This window comes from Eleutherodactylus coqui, chromosome 4 (assembly GCF_035609145.1).
Source record: "Eleutherodactylus coqui strain aEleCoq1 chromosome 4, aEleCoq1.hap1, whole genome shotgun sequence".
Taxonomy (NCBI): Eukaryota; Metazoa; Chordata; class Amphibia; order Anura; family Eleutherodactylidae; genus Eleutherodactylus; species Eleutherodactylus coqui.
Window position 1 is genome coordinate 248,516,424 of NC_089840.1, and position 18,904 is coordinate 248,535,327.

The 18,904-nt window shown below is 45.5% G+C and overlaps 1 protein-coding gene across 2 annotated transcripts in view; it reads right to left on the minus strand.

Moving 5' to 3' along the window:
* The window catches only part of ADGRA1 (adhesion G protein-coupled receptor A1), a 738,392-nt gene that overhangs the window by 536,015 nt on the left and 183,473 nt on the right, over positions 1-18,904 (minus strand). For both annotated transcript variants that reach the window (XM_066601012.1, XM_066601013.1), the window contains 3 exons: positions 8,671-8,835; positions 5,190-5,385; positions 2,519-2,668 (listed from right to left, as the gene is read on the minus strand). In XM_066601012.1, the coding sequence (XP_066457109.1) occupies positions 2,519-2,668; positions 5,190-5,385; positions 8,671-8,835 (511 nt within the window). The remainder of the gene's footprint in view (positions 1-2,518; positions 2,669-5,189; positions 5,386-8,670; positions 8,836-18,904) is intronic.

Below are 18,904 nucleotides of genomic sequence, written 5' to 3' on the forward strand. Positions count from 1 at the left end.
GGTGCTCGAGTGCAAGAACACCCGAAACGAGTAGATTCGCTCATCTCTAACCTGAATGTTTCTCCAAATGCTCATTTACCCAACAATCGGGCCGTGTAACAGGACCAATGATCAGCTTAAAAATGGGGGAATGCTCATTCTCTGGCTGATCATTCAGTATGAAAAAATGTATATACAGTATAAAAATGCCCACTGATTGGCTCTACATCTTTCCATGTGAACAGAAAGATGTTCAGCTAGCCTTTGGAGAAGAATGATTAAAATTACAGTTATTCGATCGACGCTCATAAGATTGGGCTGAAAACTGGTCTAAAAGGACCATTAAGCTTCAGGTAATGCCTTTAGATGGGACGACTATCATCTGGGTGCCTAAGTGGAATGCAGAACAATAAAGATTTGATGTTATTAAGGGAAAAAATTCCAAATCATACTGTTCAGAGCGTTGGATCCTGAATGTGGTAAAAAGTCAGGCGATGACTTCACCGTTAGGTCTTTTATATCTCCACAAGCCAAGTAAATAAGCGGAAAGTCTTATTTGGAGCACAAGAAACTACACTTTGACTGTATCTTGATAATTTTATAAAACAATAAAACCCGGTCTCTCCAGCTGCTAATAAACAAAAACTCCCAGCATGCACTGCCTACGCTTGTTATAAGGCAATATACAGCCAGTTTTCCCCGCTGTTCGGTCGCTCACATGCTTGCACCCGTACTCTTTGATTTAATTGGTATTTACAATTGAATGTGATGTGAAGCAGCAGGCAGCTCTTTTAAAAGATCGATAATGTATTATTGATGTCTAAGTTTTACTTCTAAGATATTAATATAGCTCATGTATTCTCACTCTATGCATTCAGCATTCGGGGACATAAGTTGATTAGAAAGAAATATAAATGTCTGTGGCATTTCTTCACGAAAGTAACAGAAATGGGTAATAATTTGTATTTAAGCGGCTTTTTCATGGGAAACATAAGCCCTGTGGTAGGACCGGCATTGCAAGTAGTAAGCATATCTCAGTGATACTGTACACCCTTTGAAAAAGTTTGTGAAAACATCAACCGACTTTCTGACATTATGTAATATATTAAAAGACTCCATGAGACAACGCTAGTCAAACCTCTGGATGCCTTTAACACATGCAGATACATTGTTGCGATTCCTGCAATCCAATGAGTATATGAACCCTCATCATTCAGTCTAAATGCACGCACCGATTGAAAGATTGGTTATTCGATGGGGTATTGTTCATCGTTGAGTTTCCGCAAGCATAAAAACTGAACAACAATCGGCCCATGTAAACAGACAGATGTTCATCTATGAATGACTGCCCGTTTACTATAGTAGGTGAACATAAAAGAAAAGGTGAGCAAACCCAATAGCTGTCAAAAGCCCGGGACCCAAGCGTGAGCCCAGAAGCTCTGGGTTAGCAAAGACAAGTGGTAGAGGTGCTGCCAACCAGTTGGATCCACCAAATGGTAGGCAGACTGGATATGTTGAAATAAAGAACTGGTAGGTCAGCGCAACTTTCCAGTGAAGAACCAAGAGGCAATAGGATAAAATATTCGACTTCCCCTTTATTTAGGAATATTAAAAACCAGCAGTAGCTACTAGAGATGAGCGAGCGTACTCGCTAAGGCAAACTACTCGAGCGAATAGTGCCTCATGCGAGTACCTGCCCGCTCGTCTCTAAAGATTCAGGTGCTGGCGGGGGAGAGCGGGGAGGAATGGGAGGGAGATCTCTCTCTCACTCTCTCCCCACCGCTCCTCCCTGCTCACTCCCGCAACTCACCGCTCTCCCCCACCAGCACCCGAATCTTTAGAGACGAGCGAGCAGGTACTCGCATAAGGCACTACTCGCTCGAGTAGTTTGCCTTAGCGAGTATGCTCGCTCATCTCTAGTAGCTACTGCTGGTTTTTAATATTCCTAAATAAAGGGGAAGTCGAATATTTTATCCTATTGCCTCTTGGTTCTTCACTGGAAAGTTGCGCTGACCTACCAGTTCTTTATTTCAACATATCCAGTCTTCACTGGAGAGTTGTGCCGACCTACAAGTTTTTAATTTTCCCATATTTACTGAAGCCTTTTCCATTTTTTTTTTCAAATCCCCATAGAAATCAATTGAGGGAAAAAGGGGATCCTTAATTTCACGTTTTATTTAATTTTCTCTCCTTCAAAAATGGATCAGAGAGACGAAAACCATGAACCGAGCCCAACGCAGTTGTGAAAGCAGCCTAAGAATTGGCCCACTTTGTTACTTTTACTTAGCATGGAGCACTAAATTCAATATTCTCAAGCTGTAAGGATTCAAAAGCTACAGTAACACTTATCTTCTAGTATGAGAATAAAAGAAAAGTTATCATGGAACCCCTTAAGGATCATCAAATCTCTACAGTTCTGAAAAAGCCAAGAAATATTCCCGTACAGTACGCCTTTGATAATAATAGCAGTAGCTCTTCTTTACAAGCCTCACTTTGCACTCAAGATTTAATGGCTGTTTGCAAAGATTTTAAAACCTACCTGTTTGATCTTTCCCACAAAGGTTATCATCTTTTCCATCATATCCGCCACAAGCAACACATCCATCTTATCAGTGAAGTCCGAGGCTCCCCTGGTGTAGGTCATTAGTTGCTGAGCATATTCAAGGACGTTGGTGTCATTTACCGGCACCTAGAAGCAGATAATTACAAAGTATGGCGTTTAATGCGCCAGTAAAGGAAATCTATAACCTGCTTACAAGTACAACCTAGAAATGTAATTTGCGCAATACAAGTGTTCTATAAAGCCTTGTACTAGTCAATCACTTAAGGGTTTTCAGAATGAAACAGCCCATACAGCCATAACATCAGAGCTCTAAGGGAATAGAGCAGTAGAGTAATACTGCTTAACACTCAGCACGGTGTGGGCAAACATGTGACCGGTTTTTCCATCATGACAACGTACCGGCCCACACAGCGCTGAGTATTAAGCAATTTTTGATAAAAAATGGCATGACACCCTTGCTTCACCCAATCTCGCTCCGTGCAACTTTTTTTGAACAGTGGAAAAGAAAACAAAATTTGACAGCTGCACTTTGTTCGTATGACTTACCTATCACAAAATAGGTGAAAGACTGAACAACTTGTTGAAAAAAAATTACTGGAGCCGAAAACAACCTCCCCCAACAACACCGGCTGGCATACCGCCTCAGAAAGATTCCACAGAAGCCTGTACTAGAATCACCCCATCCAACAAAAGAAGATTTTTGTTTCTTTGGGGTACCCCTTCTATGTTGTACCATTCCTCTATTATTCCTCCTACAAATGTATTAACAAATTGACAACTGGGTGTTACCAGTTGGGGGGAGTGTGCATCCACATGCTGTTATTGTCCAATCAGTGCTGGCAGTGCAAGGACACATCCCCTTTGACAAGGGGGATGATAACACATAGTTGTTGATTATTTCATACATTTCTACAAGGAATACCAGTACAACGCCGAGTTCTAAGAAAAGATGCTCCAGAATTGTCATTAGATGGGGAATTCAAGTACTTACTAAAACAGACATGTCTAATAGTGTTCAGTGAAACAAACCAGTTGAACCCTTTTTCAACCAATGACGACATCAGCATGGAGTTTGTATGTTCTCCCTGTGTTTGTGTGGGTTTCTTATTCATAGTAATCAACCTAATTTATATAGTGAATATATTTATCGAGGAGGAGAAGGAAGAAGAAGCATGGTGGTTTAGGGATTAGCATGGTTTCCTTGTAGTGCTGGGGTTCGAGGTTTAAATCTGACCAAGAGCAACAAATGTATGGAGTTTTTATTCTTTCCCTGTGTTGGTTTAAGTGTCACAGGCCAAACTCAACTTTTCAAAAGTTGGTTCCTCTTTAATAGGCTGAAGTGGTGAAATACTGTTGTGTAGAATAGTCCCCAACCATTTGTAAGTAGAGAGCCATTCTTAATCATAAACATAAAGAATCCTATTGAGCCAGTGATATAGTTTTCCAAAACCAGGTTCTAGTAATAATATAGCATCCCTGATACCGTTATTCTCATGTCTGTCTCCTGAGATCTTTTGTACTACAGGTTCTCTGGCACTTTCCTGCTCAGGTAGTGGGGATTGTGCTGGCTGGTCGTGTGTAAGTGTCTCCAGTCAGCCAATAACTGTAGGTCAGTACACATAAAGCTGTCTTTCCAGGTGTAGTCAGCTTTCTCTGTTCTCATTTCTCTCTGTGTTGTGTGAACAGGTTCTATGTGTGGTGGCTGCAAGAGAGGTTTGTGTCTTGTGGTTTTGTGTGGTTATGTCGCTGGACTCCTGGTTAGTGTAGGGGCTAGCGGTACTGCCGGGAGCTGTGAAGTGGCCCACTAGCTTCCATATTTTGGCCAAAATGTCAACAAATACCAGGTATTCATAGCATTAACATCTGCTACCAGTGTTTGCGTATTGGCTGCTGTATGGTGTGATTATGGCTCTGAGTGTCTTCTTATCCTGTCCAGTTGTCCCTGTTGGTGGTGGCATGTGTATACATCCTAGACTGGGTGCGTGGGTTCCAAAGGACAGCAAAGGCCTAGATCCAAATACCACTGAGCCCCCCCTAATGGGGCGATGTAGGTTCTTGGTCATCTTCCTTTGTAGAAGATAGGGAGAGGTGTTAATCGGTGGTTGTTTCACCTGGTGTTCCCTATCCTTGATAACGTTCGTGTGGGCCGGGTGCTCACTAGCCCACACGAACATAACTGTTATTACACAATAAGTTTCTAAAGCTGCAAACAGCTGGAAAGTCATATGCAGGGGGCCAATGCATTGCACTTTGATGCTTGTGTGCAGCGGCATAACCTGCATATGCAATTATGTGGAGTCCCCATCACAAGCTATGTCTGACATCTCCAAGGGTTCGCATCTTATTTAGCCTGGTTTCGGACATGTGACATGCTAATAAAACATGATCCATTCTACTAATGAAGGGGGGGGGGGGGGGGAGAAATGCTTTTGCTAGGATAGTGTACAGTGTTATGTTTGTAAACTATAGGGAGATTTTCAAATAATTCATTAAATACTCTAGATAACACATCGGCTGGGCTTCGTTATCTACAGATGCGGCTTTCCTTGCAAACTCCTTAGTTATATTAGTCCACCCGATATAAAGTGTTCATTAGGGAGAGAAATAATTCTTGTCACACGCTCAGTGATTGGAAAGGAATATTCACCAGACTGAAGGTATGAAGATGTCTCGTCACTTCATGTGAAAACGGACAGGCCGTATAGTCCTCTTCTGTCCAGAGTCCAGCTCGGTTACATTTACGCCAGGCTTTTGGCTCTCCCACTGCATCGGAGTACAATGAACTGAGAGAAAACTGTCTGCAGGGATGAAACGCAGTCATTCCAGCTATTGTTCTAGGCCATCTAGGAGAGACAAAGCAATGGAATAAAATGACAAAAAGATAGCAATATAGCAAAAAATAATCTAATGTACTAACAGCCTAGAGGCAGGCCATGCACCGCCGTACATAAAAGAGCCTGGGCCCCACACCAAAGATTAAAAACCTCATTCACTGGAAGAAGGCCATCTTTCAATGTGATGATGGAACTGTAGGCGACAGGAAGAAAGGATAACCAAAAATAATCGTAATACTGCACAAGCTGTTGTTATTCAATGGAAGTATCCCATGTCCGTAGCAGTCTACGTATTTACCGTTGTTTGTCACAATAACCTTTAGCACTAATGCCAAAAGTGTCCTTTGCCTGCCTAGATTACATAATAAATTGCTTGGCAATATGAACAAAAGATCAAATATTTCAAGCAATGATATGTACGAGTGATGGATTGCAGAAATTATACCCAGAATTTCCTAAAACCCGCCACAAATCTGAAGTGTTTTCAGAGCAGTAATGGATTTAACCTAAGAGAATGTCAAGTATGTTATGGTTTGCTGAAATTCTCAGTTTTCGACCATGCTGTTTAGTGAGTGTCAGAAGAACTAATAGATGGACTTAAAGGGGTTGCTTTACAATTGGGGCATGGGATATCATGGAGGGATATCATTCAGAAGCCCCTCTAGGGCCTCATGCATACGGGCGGATTTGCATTGCGGAATCCGGAACGGGCGTCCGCCTCCGGATTCTGCAGCAAATACCGCCCATTAGAGGCGTAACTTGAAGCTCCTGTGCCCCAATGCAAAACCTGGAACAGGGCCCCCAACTATAATGCTTTATTCATAGTACTAGGCTTCCTATATGGAGAAGAGATGCCTTATGGGCCCCCCAAGGCTCCTTCCCCTGCATCCTCTACAGTTACGCCCCTGCCGCCCATGATATACTTTGGAAAAGTGATTCTTCATGCACACGAGCAGAAACCAATTGGGGTTTCCACTTGCGGATGAAAAATCGCAGCATGCTCCATTTTTGCATGGAATCTGCATGGACGGCTTTCACTGAAGTCAATGGAAGCTGTCCGATCAGCGGCCCTTACGTGATTCACATTGTGGAATGGTCAAGGATTCCGCATCATTGCAAGGCACTGACATGGGAAAAGCAGTTTTTGAAAGAAAAAAAGACAGCGAGCCATGTGGACCATCCGCAGTACAGAAAAAGAAAAGAAGCTACAGGTACGCGTGGATGGCACTGCTGCCAGGGCTTGATTCCGCTGCAGGCTCCCGCATGTGGAATCCCACCTGCCCGTGTGCATGTGGCCTAATAGTCAGCCCTAACAAGCAACAGTTTTTTTATGCCAATGGACTTTGGTTGGCCATAAATTACATGGTTGCCCATTCTTTTGGACAGAGGAGGTCTGTGGCCATTCTCTACTTCTTTCGACAATGCCAGCTAGCTAGGGTTTCAGTAAAAAGGCGGTTTTGATCCCAAGACTAAAAATGTCTGGGCATGGAATGGGTTAAAAAAAACACAAAAAACAATAACCAACTAAATTAGCCTCTGATCCAACTTAGCCACCTGATCCCCTCCCGTCCTGGAAGCTGCTACAACCATTCACTGGATTCAGTGGTCATGTGCTATTCATGGCAGTATCATCACCAAAGCCAGCGATTGACTGCAGTAGTCTCTTTAGCAATGGACAGCATGTGATTGTTGTAGGGGCTACTGGACCAGAGCAGTGGAGTGTGTGTGTGTGGGGGGGGGGGGGGGAGAGGTGGGAATTGCACTGGATTCAAGGGGCATTTAATGGCTGAGTATTGCTTATCTTTTGTTTAACCTATTCCATGCCCAGAATTTCTTTTTTGGCTTTTGGAAACCCCTGCAATCTTGTATTTCTTTATTCCTTATTTGCCAAGTACAGTTCATTGAACTATTCTCCGAAGCTAATGGAAGAAGCCTTGATTGAAATATTTATTGTTGACTTGGATGAAGATTTCACGCTTTCATGTATAATTCCACCTCTCAAACAATTGCAGCCATTCCAGAACTCGACTGTCAAAACAATTTGATCTCTACTTCTAAAGTGGATGGTAGACTTTGTTTTAGCACCCACTATCTTTTCTGATATATTTGACATAAGGTCAAAAACCCGGAGACCTCTTCAATAAGAGATTATTACTCTGCAGAGCATCACGGTGAGAACGCCTTAGAAACAATGTCCTGCACAAATAATATATTTAAAGGGTTTAAAGTCTTCCAGCCATTTACAATCGTTTTCACTTTCAAGTGCAAAATAATCCAAAGACTCAGCACAGACTTTTGATATATACTTTAAAATACATTTTCTTCAACTTTTCTGGAAGTCGATCGATAAGGTTGAGAACATCTTCTTTTCAAATTTATATCCAATGACAAATTGCCCTTGGCGTTAATTTGAAGCTAGATTAAAGAATTTATAAATCTACTGACTGCTAAGAAAAAAACATAATGTATGCTTTTTCAAAGAAGTGGCAACTCTCATCTTCAAAATGTTATAGAAGCCATTGAGAATTCGTACGTATAAACATACACATGTACATTGCCTTCGTGTTACAGCATTGGATCTAGATTCACTGTGCCTCAAAACGGATTTGACTTGGGGTTAAATCGAGGGACAACACCGGGGGTTCCCCAGTTCTCATCCACCAATGTGAGATCTTCAGGGTTTCTTTTCATTACCCTAGAAATAGACTCAATTCAGAGGCAGCTAACAAGGAAAGCACAGTTAAATAATGATCCAAGGTCAGGATTGGAGAGGTTGGGACAGCTGGGTGGATCAAATACAAAGGGATCAGACAGAAACAAATTTGCACCTTCACAGAGTATGAAGACTGATCAAGTTCCAGAATTTCTGCACTAAGAAGGCAGTCTTGGTCTTCAGGCAGAAGGGTCACCACCTGCATAGCATCATTGGGCTCCCAGGGCTGAAATTTCTGTGTTGTGTCTGCATTTTTGGACTCTATTTCATGTTCTTTCCTACATCCACTCCAGTCTTTGGGCACTGCTTGCTGTCCTATTAGAGATTCTACATCCCCACGGTGTCCGTAACACTTATCTCCTCCAAGAAAGTCATAAGAAAGCCCCTGATATAAGTTTTTGTGTCCATGCATTAGCTATAGCTCCAGTGGTTGCACCACAAACTTCATTATGCTCTTGAGGAGTGAAGACACCATTGAGTCATTGGGCAAGCCCCACTCAGTGGACCCAACAGCTGTTGTAGGGGCCCCTGTATAGTACTGGAGGTGGTATTATAAAATATGTAATACAGTTAACAGTCACCTGTATTCTCCTCTATTGTTGATTATCCTTTCCATAGAACAATAAGGTGCTCCAGTATCCAGGACAACAATCTCAACTTGTTTCAATATGATTCCATAAGAAGAGTTCACTAGACATTCCCAAACACCTGAAGACTCCACGTCAACACTGGATAGGATGAGATCACTGTGAAATGAAAAAGATATGGTAGTCACTTTTCTCTTTCTTACTCAAGGCTTGATTGGCTAAAATTGTGGAGCATGCCATTAATGAAGCTGACATATTTTATGGCCTCGCTTAGCCAAACCTCCTTTTTTAAACACTATTGAATACAGTCTAGTAGGGCGTAAAGAGTCTAAAGCTCATAACAAATCTTGAACATAGCATATATGCCAATTTTTCAGTGCCGTTTGAGCAGGAATTCAGGCGCATTTGGCTTACTAAGTCTGGTGTGTTATTTGTCACTTGAGCAAAGTGTGGAAACATTTTCTGTTTCTAGCATCTACACAATGTATGGCACTATTATTTGGCACTATTGTTTGACCATCACATATATTGTAGCTACATACAGGGGATGGACAAAAATATGGAAACACCATTCAAAATGCATGGGATTTTAATCATGAGCACTGAGCTGCCCTTTTGACCCCTGCTTGGCTGAGAGCTTTCCCACCAAATTTGTGTTCACTTCACCTCTTTCCCTGCTCGGGGTAGTTTTGGGAGCCAGCTGGTAAGAGCAGCTGAGTGGCTCAAAGCCCTGACCAATGGATCAGGCAGATGTTCGCTTCCCCGGCAGCATCTGTGTCATACTACCTTTACTTAAAATCGGTCTCTAGATGTCTTATTGAAATATGATTTATAATCCCATGTAAGTTAAGACATACATTTTATACGGTGTTGCCATATTTTTGTCTACACCCATGTAGATGCACAGTTACTTAGGCTTATAAAAATCAGGTCCATCAAGCTCAACCTTGCGCAGACCAATTATACAGCATTAGATGATAACATCAAATACAATTCTGGTGCTTCAACTAACATGCCATGCACCAAGATAAACAGAGTCAAGACTTCAGTGGGCAAAAAAAGTGCAAAAATTAGATATCTGAGCAGTGGAAAAACATTGCTTGGTCAAATGACTCCAGATTTCTATTGCGCATGCCGATGGGAGGGACAACATTTGATGCAAGCAGCATGAATCAATGACCCCTTCCTGTCAGCGGCTCAGAGAATGTCACTACCTCCATCTAATTTGCAGCAACTGCAAGAAGCTATCCTATATGCAATGGTCAATATTCCTGCCGAATGATCTCAACATCTAGTGGAACCTACACCATTGCAGTGGTTCTGTAGGCCAAAGAAAGTCCAACACGCTACTAGATAGGTGTTTCTCATAAAGTGGCCATTGACTACACTACTATAATAATAGAATAATAGCCGTTCCCTATACATAGATATTCTTCGTATCCCTTAATACTTAGGCTATTCCATTGATTAGAAGCAAGACATCAAACCAATAGTAACTCTTAAGCACGTTACATATCAGTGAGAACTACAAGTATGGATTTTGCTAACAGAGGAAAGAACTTCCAGATAATTTGAACTTCAATTTGTTTTTTCTAAAAAATGGCAGGCGGAGAAACCTTAAATATAGGGGCCCGTTGTGTAATCCTGTCAAGCAGAAAATAGATGAACATCAGGAAAACAATTGTAAGACGTCAGATATAAAAAGGAGAAATAATTGTGTCAATGCACCAGCTGAAAGAGTTTTCTGCTTTTTAATGCTGTTCTGTTCAGCTTCTGTTCAGTCAAGCATGGCCAGCTCCACTCCGCAATGTTAATATGTCAATGGATTTTTCTCTAGCAGAAGTCAACACATTAAAGCTGAGAGCTTTGTAGGATTAATTTGCATGTTCTAGTCTTTATAAACTGCTCCCCCTAGAGGATGAATTACTACGAGTGGTGAAAAAAAATATTTGTAAAATATTTCACTTGCACTAGCTATCTGACTGATTCAGGTGGGACAGTAAAGGAGTATTATGAAGCGATGTTCACTACAACAACTCCTGGATCATTGACTCAGGAAATACAGATCGGGATTGTAAGTGCTGTAAAACAAGTCAGTTGAAATTTCATGTAAAGGAAAAATAACAAAAGTCCTCTATAAGATGGATTGAAGGATGGGTGGACAGATATAGGAGATGTACACTGAATGGACACTCTACTGGAGACATCCATCTAGTAGAGAGTTGGACCTCATGTATTGCCTAATATATCATGCCCTCACTTCTACACAAAGTACCTGAAAGGAAATTGATGAACAAGAGCAATGGAATACAATGGACACATGAGTAAGTCTTGGATAACATAAATAATAAAAAAGTGTTCCCAAAGGGGGTGCAATAACTTATTATGAAGCCACACAGCAAAGCTTTGAACTGGACCATACCGATCAATGACCACTATCAGCAGTAAAGGTGTTCAGGAAAGGGAATAGTTAGGAGTTTTTGATGCTCACCTTCATCACTTTCCCTACAGCTCACTTCTGAGGCTCCTTTAAAGAAGACCCAGGGGCATAACTATAGGGGGTGCAGGGGATGCGGTTGCACCCGGGCCCAGGAGCCTTAGGGGGCCCATAAGGCCTCTCTTCTACATATTGGGAGCCCAGTACTATGAAAAAAGCATTATAGTTGGGGGCCCCGTTACAGATTTAGCACCGGGGCCCAGAAGCTTCAAGTTACGCCTCTGAGAAGACCTATTGTAGTGAGCTGAAGTTGACAGAAGTGTAGCCAATTCTAACGGTGTCATGGTGGTGGCTACTCTGCCTGTGATAGTGACTCATGCAGCAGGTGGAATTCAATGGAGTTCTTAGAAACAACAATTAGCGGTTCTTATATTAACTGATGTGACGCCAGTGCCTTTGAATGAGTGAGCTTATTGAAATAATGAGATGAGTTCAAATAGGTTGCAGTAACACCGAAGTTTATTGAACGCTTGAAAATAAACACAATGTTCAAACTTTTCTCCAATAAGTAACAACTTTTCCAACACAAGATCACACCGATAACATGACATGCGTTTGTTTCTTACTTTTCTCTTCTGAAGAACGACATGGGCTACCGGGCTAAGTTATCTGGCAACCGTACTGAGAGATCATTTGTGGAGGAATGAATAGAGGGAATGATGCAGGCGCTCCTGTGGACACACTGACTGCTACATGTACAGGGTGAAGATAAGCTTACAGCTGAATTGGCTGCTTTCACTTCCAGATTACGCAGGGTCTCCTAAGTAGGGATGAAAAAGACTCCACTCTCCACTAGTTTCCCCCTCCAGCTGACTTCACGGCTACCCATTCTGGCTCGTGGGCTTCCAGGCCCCAGCCTCTGGACCGGATTAACTCTCCTCCTTCCTAGCCTAGTCCAGCCTTCAAGCTCCCAAAAAGCCCAGACTCTCCCACTCACACCCAAGTCCTGTCTTTTATATCTCCCCACCAACCAATCCTGGACTAGGGGGAAACCTACTACCCAATCCCAGGACTAACAGGGAACAGAGTGGGTTAGGTAGAATACTGCCAAGTCATGCAGATGTTAGTTAGAGAGTCACTAGACTTTTAACTCTTAGGAGCCCACACAAGGCCAATACACATAACAATACATGAATATACATGAACACTAGAGATGAGCGAACGTACTCGTCCGAGCTTGATACTTGTTCGAGTATTAGCGTGTTCGAGATGCTCGTTACTCGTGACGAGTACCACGCGATGTTCGAGTTACTTTCACTTTCATCTCTGAGACGTTAGCGCGCTTTCCTGGCCAATAGAAAGACAGGGAAGGCATTACAACTTCCCCCTGCAACGTTCAAGCCCTATACCACCCCCCTGCAGTGAGTGGCTGGGGAGATCAGGTGTCACCCGAGTATAAAAATTGGCCCCTCCCGCGGCTCGCCACAGATTTGTTCTGACATAGAGGAGGGAAAGTGCTGTTGGTGCCGGAGCTGCTATAGGGAGAGTGTTAGGAGTATTTTTGGCTTCAAGAACCCCAACAGTCCTTCTTAGGGCCACATCTAACCGTGTGCAGTACTGTGGAGGCTGCTTTTTGCAGTGTTGCACTTTTTTTTTTTTTGTATATCGGCCGTGCAGAGCATTGCGCCCTGCAGTAATTATACATACTCCAGGGCCAGTAGTGGTGAGGCAGGGACAGAAGACATATATTGTGAGGCAGGGACAGAAGACATATATTGTGAGGCAGGGACAGAAGACATATATTGTGAGGCAGGGACAGAAGACATATATTTATTGAATATAGGCAGTGGGCCTTTGCAAAAACATTTGGGGAAAAAAATCTATTTGGGCTGCCTGTGACTGTCCTCAGTGTTCTGGGTCTGTGCTGGGTGTAGTTGTCCTCCTAATTCATACGCAGCCAGCTAAGTGTTACAGCAGGCTTGTGCAAAATTCTTTCCTGGCTCTGTGTTGGCTGTTACATCACATTCCAGTCCACAGTGCAACAGTCTACAGTTATTTTACATACTCCAGGGCCAGTAGTGGTGACGCAGGGACAGAAGACATATACAGTGTACATAGGCAGTGGGCCTTTGCAAAAACATTTGGGGAAAAAAATCTATTTGGGCTGCCTGTGACTGTCCTCAGTGTACTGGGTCTGTGCTGGGTGTAGAAGTCCTCCTAATTCATACGCAGCCAGCTAAGTGTTACAGCAGGCTTGCGCAAAATTATTTCCTGGCGTTCCGTAAGCGAAGTCAGCCTCCAACCACAGGCCAATAAGCGGCACATTTAATTGCAGCGTTCTGTTTCTGCACTACTGGTAATACACCATGCTGAGGGGTAGGGGTAGGCCTAGAGGACGTGGACGCGGGCGAGGACGCGGAGGCCCAAGTCAGGGTGTGGGCACAGGCCAAGCCAGTGCGGTGGCCAGGGGTAGAGGCAGGGCCAGACCGAATAACCCACCAACTGTTTCCCAAAGCGCCCCCTTGCGCCATGCCACCCTGCAGAGGTCAAGGTGCTCTACGGTGTGGCAGTTTTTCACAGAGACGCCTGACGACCGACGAACAGTGTGGTGTGCAACCTTTGTCACGCCAAGATCAGCTGGGGAGCCACCACCAACAGCCTCACCACCACCAGCATGCGCAGGCATATGATGGCCAAGCACCCCACAAGGTGGGACGAAGGCCGTTCACCGCCTCCGGTTTGCACCACTGCCTCTCCCCCTGTGCCCCAACCTGCCACTGAGATGCAACCCCCCTCTGAGGACACAGGCACTACCGTCTCCTGGCCTGCACCCACACCCTCACCTCCGCTGTCCTCGGCCCCATCCAGCAATGTCTCTCAGCGCAGCGTCCAGACGTCGCTAGCGCCACTGTTTGAGCGCAAGCGCAAGTACGCCGCCACGCACCCGCACGCTCAAGCGTTAAACGTGCACATTGCCAAATTGATCAACCTGGAGATGCTGCCGTATAGGCTTGTGGAAACGGAGGCTTTCAAAAGCATGATGGCGGCGGCGGCCCCACGCTACTCGGTTCCCAGTTGCCACTACTTTTCCCGATGTGCCGTCCCAGCCCTGCACGACCACGTCTCCCGCAACATTGTACGAGCCTTCACCAACGCGGTTACTGCCAAGGTCCACTTAACAACAGACACGTGGACAAGCACAGGCGGGCAGGGCCACTATATCTCCCTGACGGCACATTGGGTGAATTTAGTGGAGGCTGGGACAGAGTCAGAGTCTGGGACCGCTCACGTCCTACCCACCCCCCGAATTGCGGGCCCCAGCTCGGTGCTGGTATCTGTGGTGGTGTATGCTTCCTCCACTAAACCACCCTCCTCCTCCTACGCAACCTCTGTCTCGCAATCAAGATGTGTCAGCAGCAGCACGCTGCCAGCAGTCGGTGTCGCGCGGCATGGCAGCACAGCGGTGGGCAAGCGTCAGCAGGCCGTGCTGAAACTACTCAGCTTAGGAGAGAAGAGGCAGATGGCCCACGAACTGCTGCAGGGTCTGACAGAGCAGACCGACCGCTGGCTTGCGCCACTGAGCCTCCAACCGGGCATGGTCGTGTGTGACAACGGCCGTAACCTGGTGGAGGCTCTGCAGCTCGGCAGCCTCACGCACGTGCCATGCCTGGCCCATGTCTTTAATTTGGTGGTTCAGCGCTTTCTGAAAAGCTACCCACACTTGTCATACCTGCTCGGAAAGGTGCGCCGGGTCAGCGCACATTTCCGCAACTCCAAGACGGACGCTGCCACCCTGCGGACCATGCAACATCGGTTTAATCTGCCAGTGCACCGATTGCTGTGCGACGTGCCCACACGGTGGAACTCTACGCTCCACATGTTGGCCAGGCTCTATGAGCAGCGTAGAGCTATTGTGGAATACCAACTCCAACATGGGCGGCGTAGTGGGAGTCAGCCTCCTCAATTCTTTACAGAAGAGTGGGCCTGGTTGGCAGACATCTGCCAGGTCCTTGGAAACTTTGAGGAGTCTACCCAGATGGTGAGCGGGGATGCTGCAATCATTAGCGTCACCATTCCTCTGCTATGCCTCTTGAGAAGTTCCCTGCAAAGCATAAAGGCAGACGCTTTGCCCTCGGAAACGGAGGCGTGGGAAGACAGTATGTCGCTGGATAGTCAGAGCACCCTCATGTCTATATCTCAGCGCGTTGAGGAGGAGGGGGAGGAGCATGAGGAGGAGGGGGAAGAGACAGCTTGGCCCACTGCTGAGGGTACACATGCTGCTTGCCTGTCATCCTTTCAGCGTGTATGGCCAGTGGAGGAGGAGGAGGATCCTGAAAGTGATCTTCCTAGTGAGGACAGCCATGTGTTGTGTACAGGTACCCTGGCACACATGGCTGACTTCATGTTAGGATGCCTTTCTCGTGACCCTCGCGCTACACGCATTCTGGCCACTACGGATTACTGGGTGTACACACTGCTCGACCCACGGTATAAGGAGAACCTTTCCACTCTCATACCCGAAGAGGAAAGGGGTTCGAGAGTGATGCTATACCACAGGACCCTGGTGGACAAACTGATGGTAAACTTCCCATCCGACAGCGCTAGTGGCCGAAGGCGCAGTTCCGAGGGCCAGGTAGCAGGGGAGACGCGGAGATCAGGCAGCATGTACAGCACAGGCAGGGGAACACTCTCTAAGGCCTTTGACAGCTTTCTGGCTCCCCAGCAAGACTGTGTCACCGCTCCCCAGTCAAGGCTGAGTCGGCGGGAGCACTGTAAAAGGATGGTGAGGGAGTACGTAGCCGATCGCACGACCGTCCTCGCTGACGCCTCTGCACCCTACAACTGCTGGGTGTCGAAGCTGGACACGTGGCCTGAACTCGCGCTGTATGCCCTGGAGGTGCTTGCTTGTCCTGCGGCTACCGTCTTGTCAGAGAGGGTGTTTAGTGCGGCTGGGGGAATCATCACGGATAAGCGTACGCGCCTGTCAACCGACAGTGCCGACAGGCTTACACTCATCAAGATGAACAAAGCCTGGATTTCCCCAGACTTCTCTTCTTCACCAGCGGACAGCAGCGATACCTAAGCAATACGTAGGCTGCACCCGCGGATGGAAGCATCGTTCTCTATCACCATCAAAAACGGGGACATTTCTGCTTCATCAATCTGTGTATAATATTCATCCTCCTCCTCCTGCTCCTCCTCCTGAAACCTCACATAATCACGCCGAACGGGCAATTTTTCTTAGGCCCACAAGGCTCAGTCATATTTTTGTAAACAATTTTTATACGTTTCAATGCTCATTAAAGCGTTGAAACTTTCACCTGAACCAATTTTTATTTTAACTGGGCTGCCTCCAGGCCTAGTTACAAATTAAGCCACATTAACCAAAGCGATTAATGGGTTTCACCTGCCCTCTTGGTTGGGCATGGGCAATTTTTCTGAGGTACATTAGTACTGTTGGTACACCAATTTTTGGGGGCCCTCGCCTACAGTGTAATCCAATTAATTTTTAGCCCACCTGCATTACAGCTGACGTTACATCAGCTGTGTTGGGCACAGCAATGGGATATATTTATGTACCGCCGGTGGGTTCCAGGGAGCCACCCATGCCGTGGGTCCACACGGAGTTGTAACTGCATGTGTCCACTTCTAAAGAACCCCAGTCTGACTGGGGCATGCAGTGTGGGCCAAAGCCCACTTGCATTAAACATGACATTACCTCAGCTGTGATGGGCACTGCAATGGGATACATTAATGTACAGCCGGTGGGTTCCAGGGAGCCACCCATGCTGTGGGTGCACACGGAATTCCCATTGCGGAGTTGTACCTGCCTGTGACTATTTATAAAAAACCGCAGTCTGACTGGGGCATGCAGACACCTTGACAGAATGAATAGTGTGTGGCACATAGGTTCCCCATTGCTATGCCCACGTGTGCAGCTCCTGATGGCGGTGGCACAGGATTATATTTCTCATTGCTTCTGTACAGCATTGTGGGCTAGCGCCCCGCCCCTTTTAAAGAGGGTCGCTGCCTAGCCCTGCCAACCCTCTGCAGTGTGTGGCTGCGGTTCCTCCTCATGGCAGACGCACTTATAAATAGACATGAGTGTGGCGTGGCATGAGTGCAGCTGAAGGCTGCGCAGGGACAATTTGGTGTGCGCTGTGGACACTGGGTCTTGCAGGGGGGTCCGGTTGGGCAGCATGTAACCCAGGAGAAGTGGCAGCGGAGTGTCATGCAGGCAGTGATTGTGCTTTGTTGGAGGTAGTGTGGTGCTTAGCTAAGGTATGCATTGCTAATGAGGGCTTTTCAGAAGTAAAAGTTGTTGGGGGGGGGCCCACTCTTGCCGCTATTGTGGCTTAATAGTGGGACCTGGGAACTTGAGATGCAGCCCAACATGTAGCCCCTCGCCTGCCCAATCCGTTGCTGTGTCGTTCCCATCACTTTCTTGAATTGCCCCGATTTTCACAAATGGAAACCTTAGCGAGCATCGGCGATATACAAAAATGCTCGGGTCGCCCATTGATTTCAATGGGGTTCGTTACTCGAAACGAACCCTCGAGCATCGCGAAAATTTCGTCCCGAGTAACGAGCACCCGAGCATTTTGGTGCTCGCTCATCTCTAATGAACACACATATACACATAGACACCACACATGAGGTTGCAATGACAGTGCTGTGGAACACCAACTCTGGGCCACGACACTATTACTTCATAGCTCTGAAGCCATGGCCCCACAGACTCTATTGCTGCTTCCCTTTTCTTAATACTCACCTTTGATTGCCTGTACAGCCTCTTGTCAGATTCGTCTGCAAGTTCTGTGAATCTGTCAAGTAGGCAGTCCCCACCATGAATAGATGAGGTCACACTTGATTGACAGTGAGCGGTGGAGACTAACCACTTGACAGATTTATAGCGCCCAAAGCCAAACCTAAGAAGAGCACACATGAACGAATGGGTGTGAGTATGAATAAAATAAAAGGACAATAAACCCAAAGGTGCCTCGCCTGCAACGCTAAGCAGCTATCCCTGACAACTTTATAAAGTGACACTTCTTCTTTAACCTATTGGACCTAAAGAAGCAACAACTTTTTAAAGATTTTATTCTCCACTTCTGAAATAGTAACTTTTATTTTTCTGTTGACATAGCCATATGATGGCTTGCTCTTTGCATTGGGAACCGTAGTTTTATTGATACCTGTTTAGGGGACATATTATGTATTGCATTACAATTATTAATTTTTTGTGGTGCTGGGTGAAAAAAAAAAAAAAAAATTGACATTTTTTTCTCTTTCTATGGCTTTCACTGTGCATTATAAACAGCATTACAACTAGAGATGAGCGAGCACCCAAATGTTTGGGTCCTCGTTATTCGAGAGCTTTTCGTAAAATTCGAGAGCTCTACTCGAGTAACGAACCCCATTGACTACAATGGGAGATTCGAGCATTTTTGTATGTGGGACTCCGGGTCCCAGTGGGGAGGGGCAAAAACTGACACGTCACAGCAGGGAGGGGCCAAAAACTGGGGCGGGGTCGAACACGGCGTGATGCTTGCTCGAGCACCATCGAGTATGCTAATACTCGAACAAGCATCAAGTTCGGAAGAGTACGTTCGCTCAACTCTAATTACAAACTTTTTCTATGGGTCAGTACAATTACAACTGAAATTTTGTATTTATTTTAAGATTTTCCACTTTTGCACAATAAAACCCCTTTTTTTGTAAAAATAATTTGCTTTTGTCATCGCTGCATTCAAAGACCGAAGACTTCTTTATTTTTCCATCAATGGAACA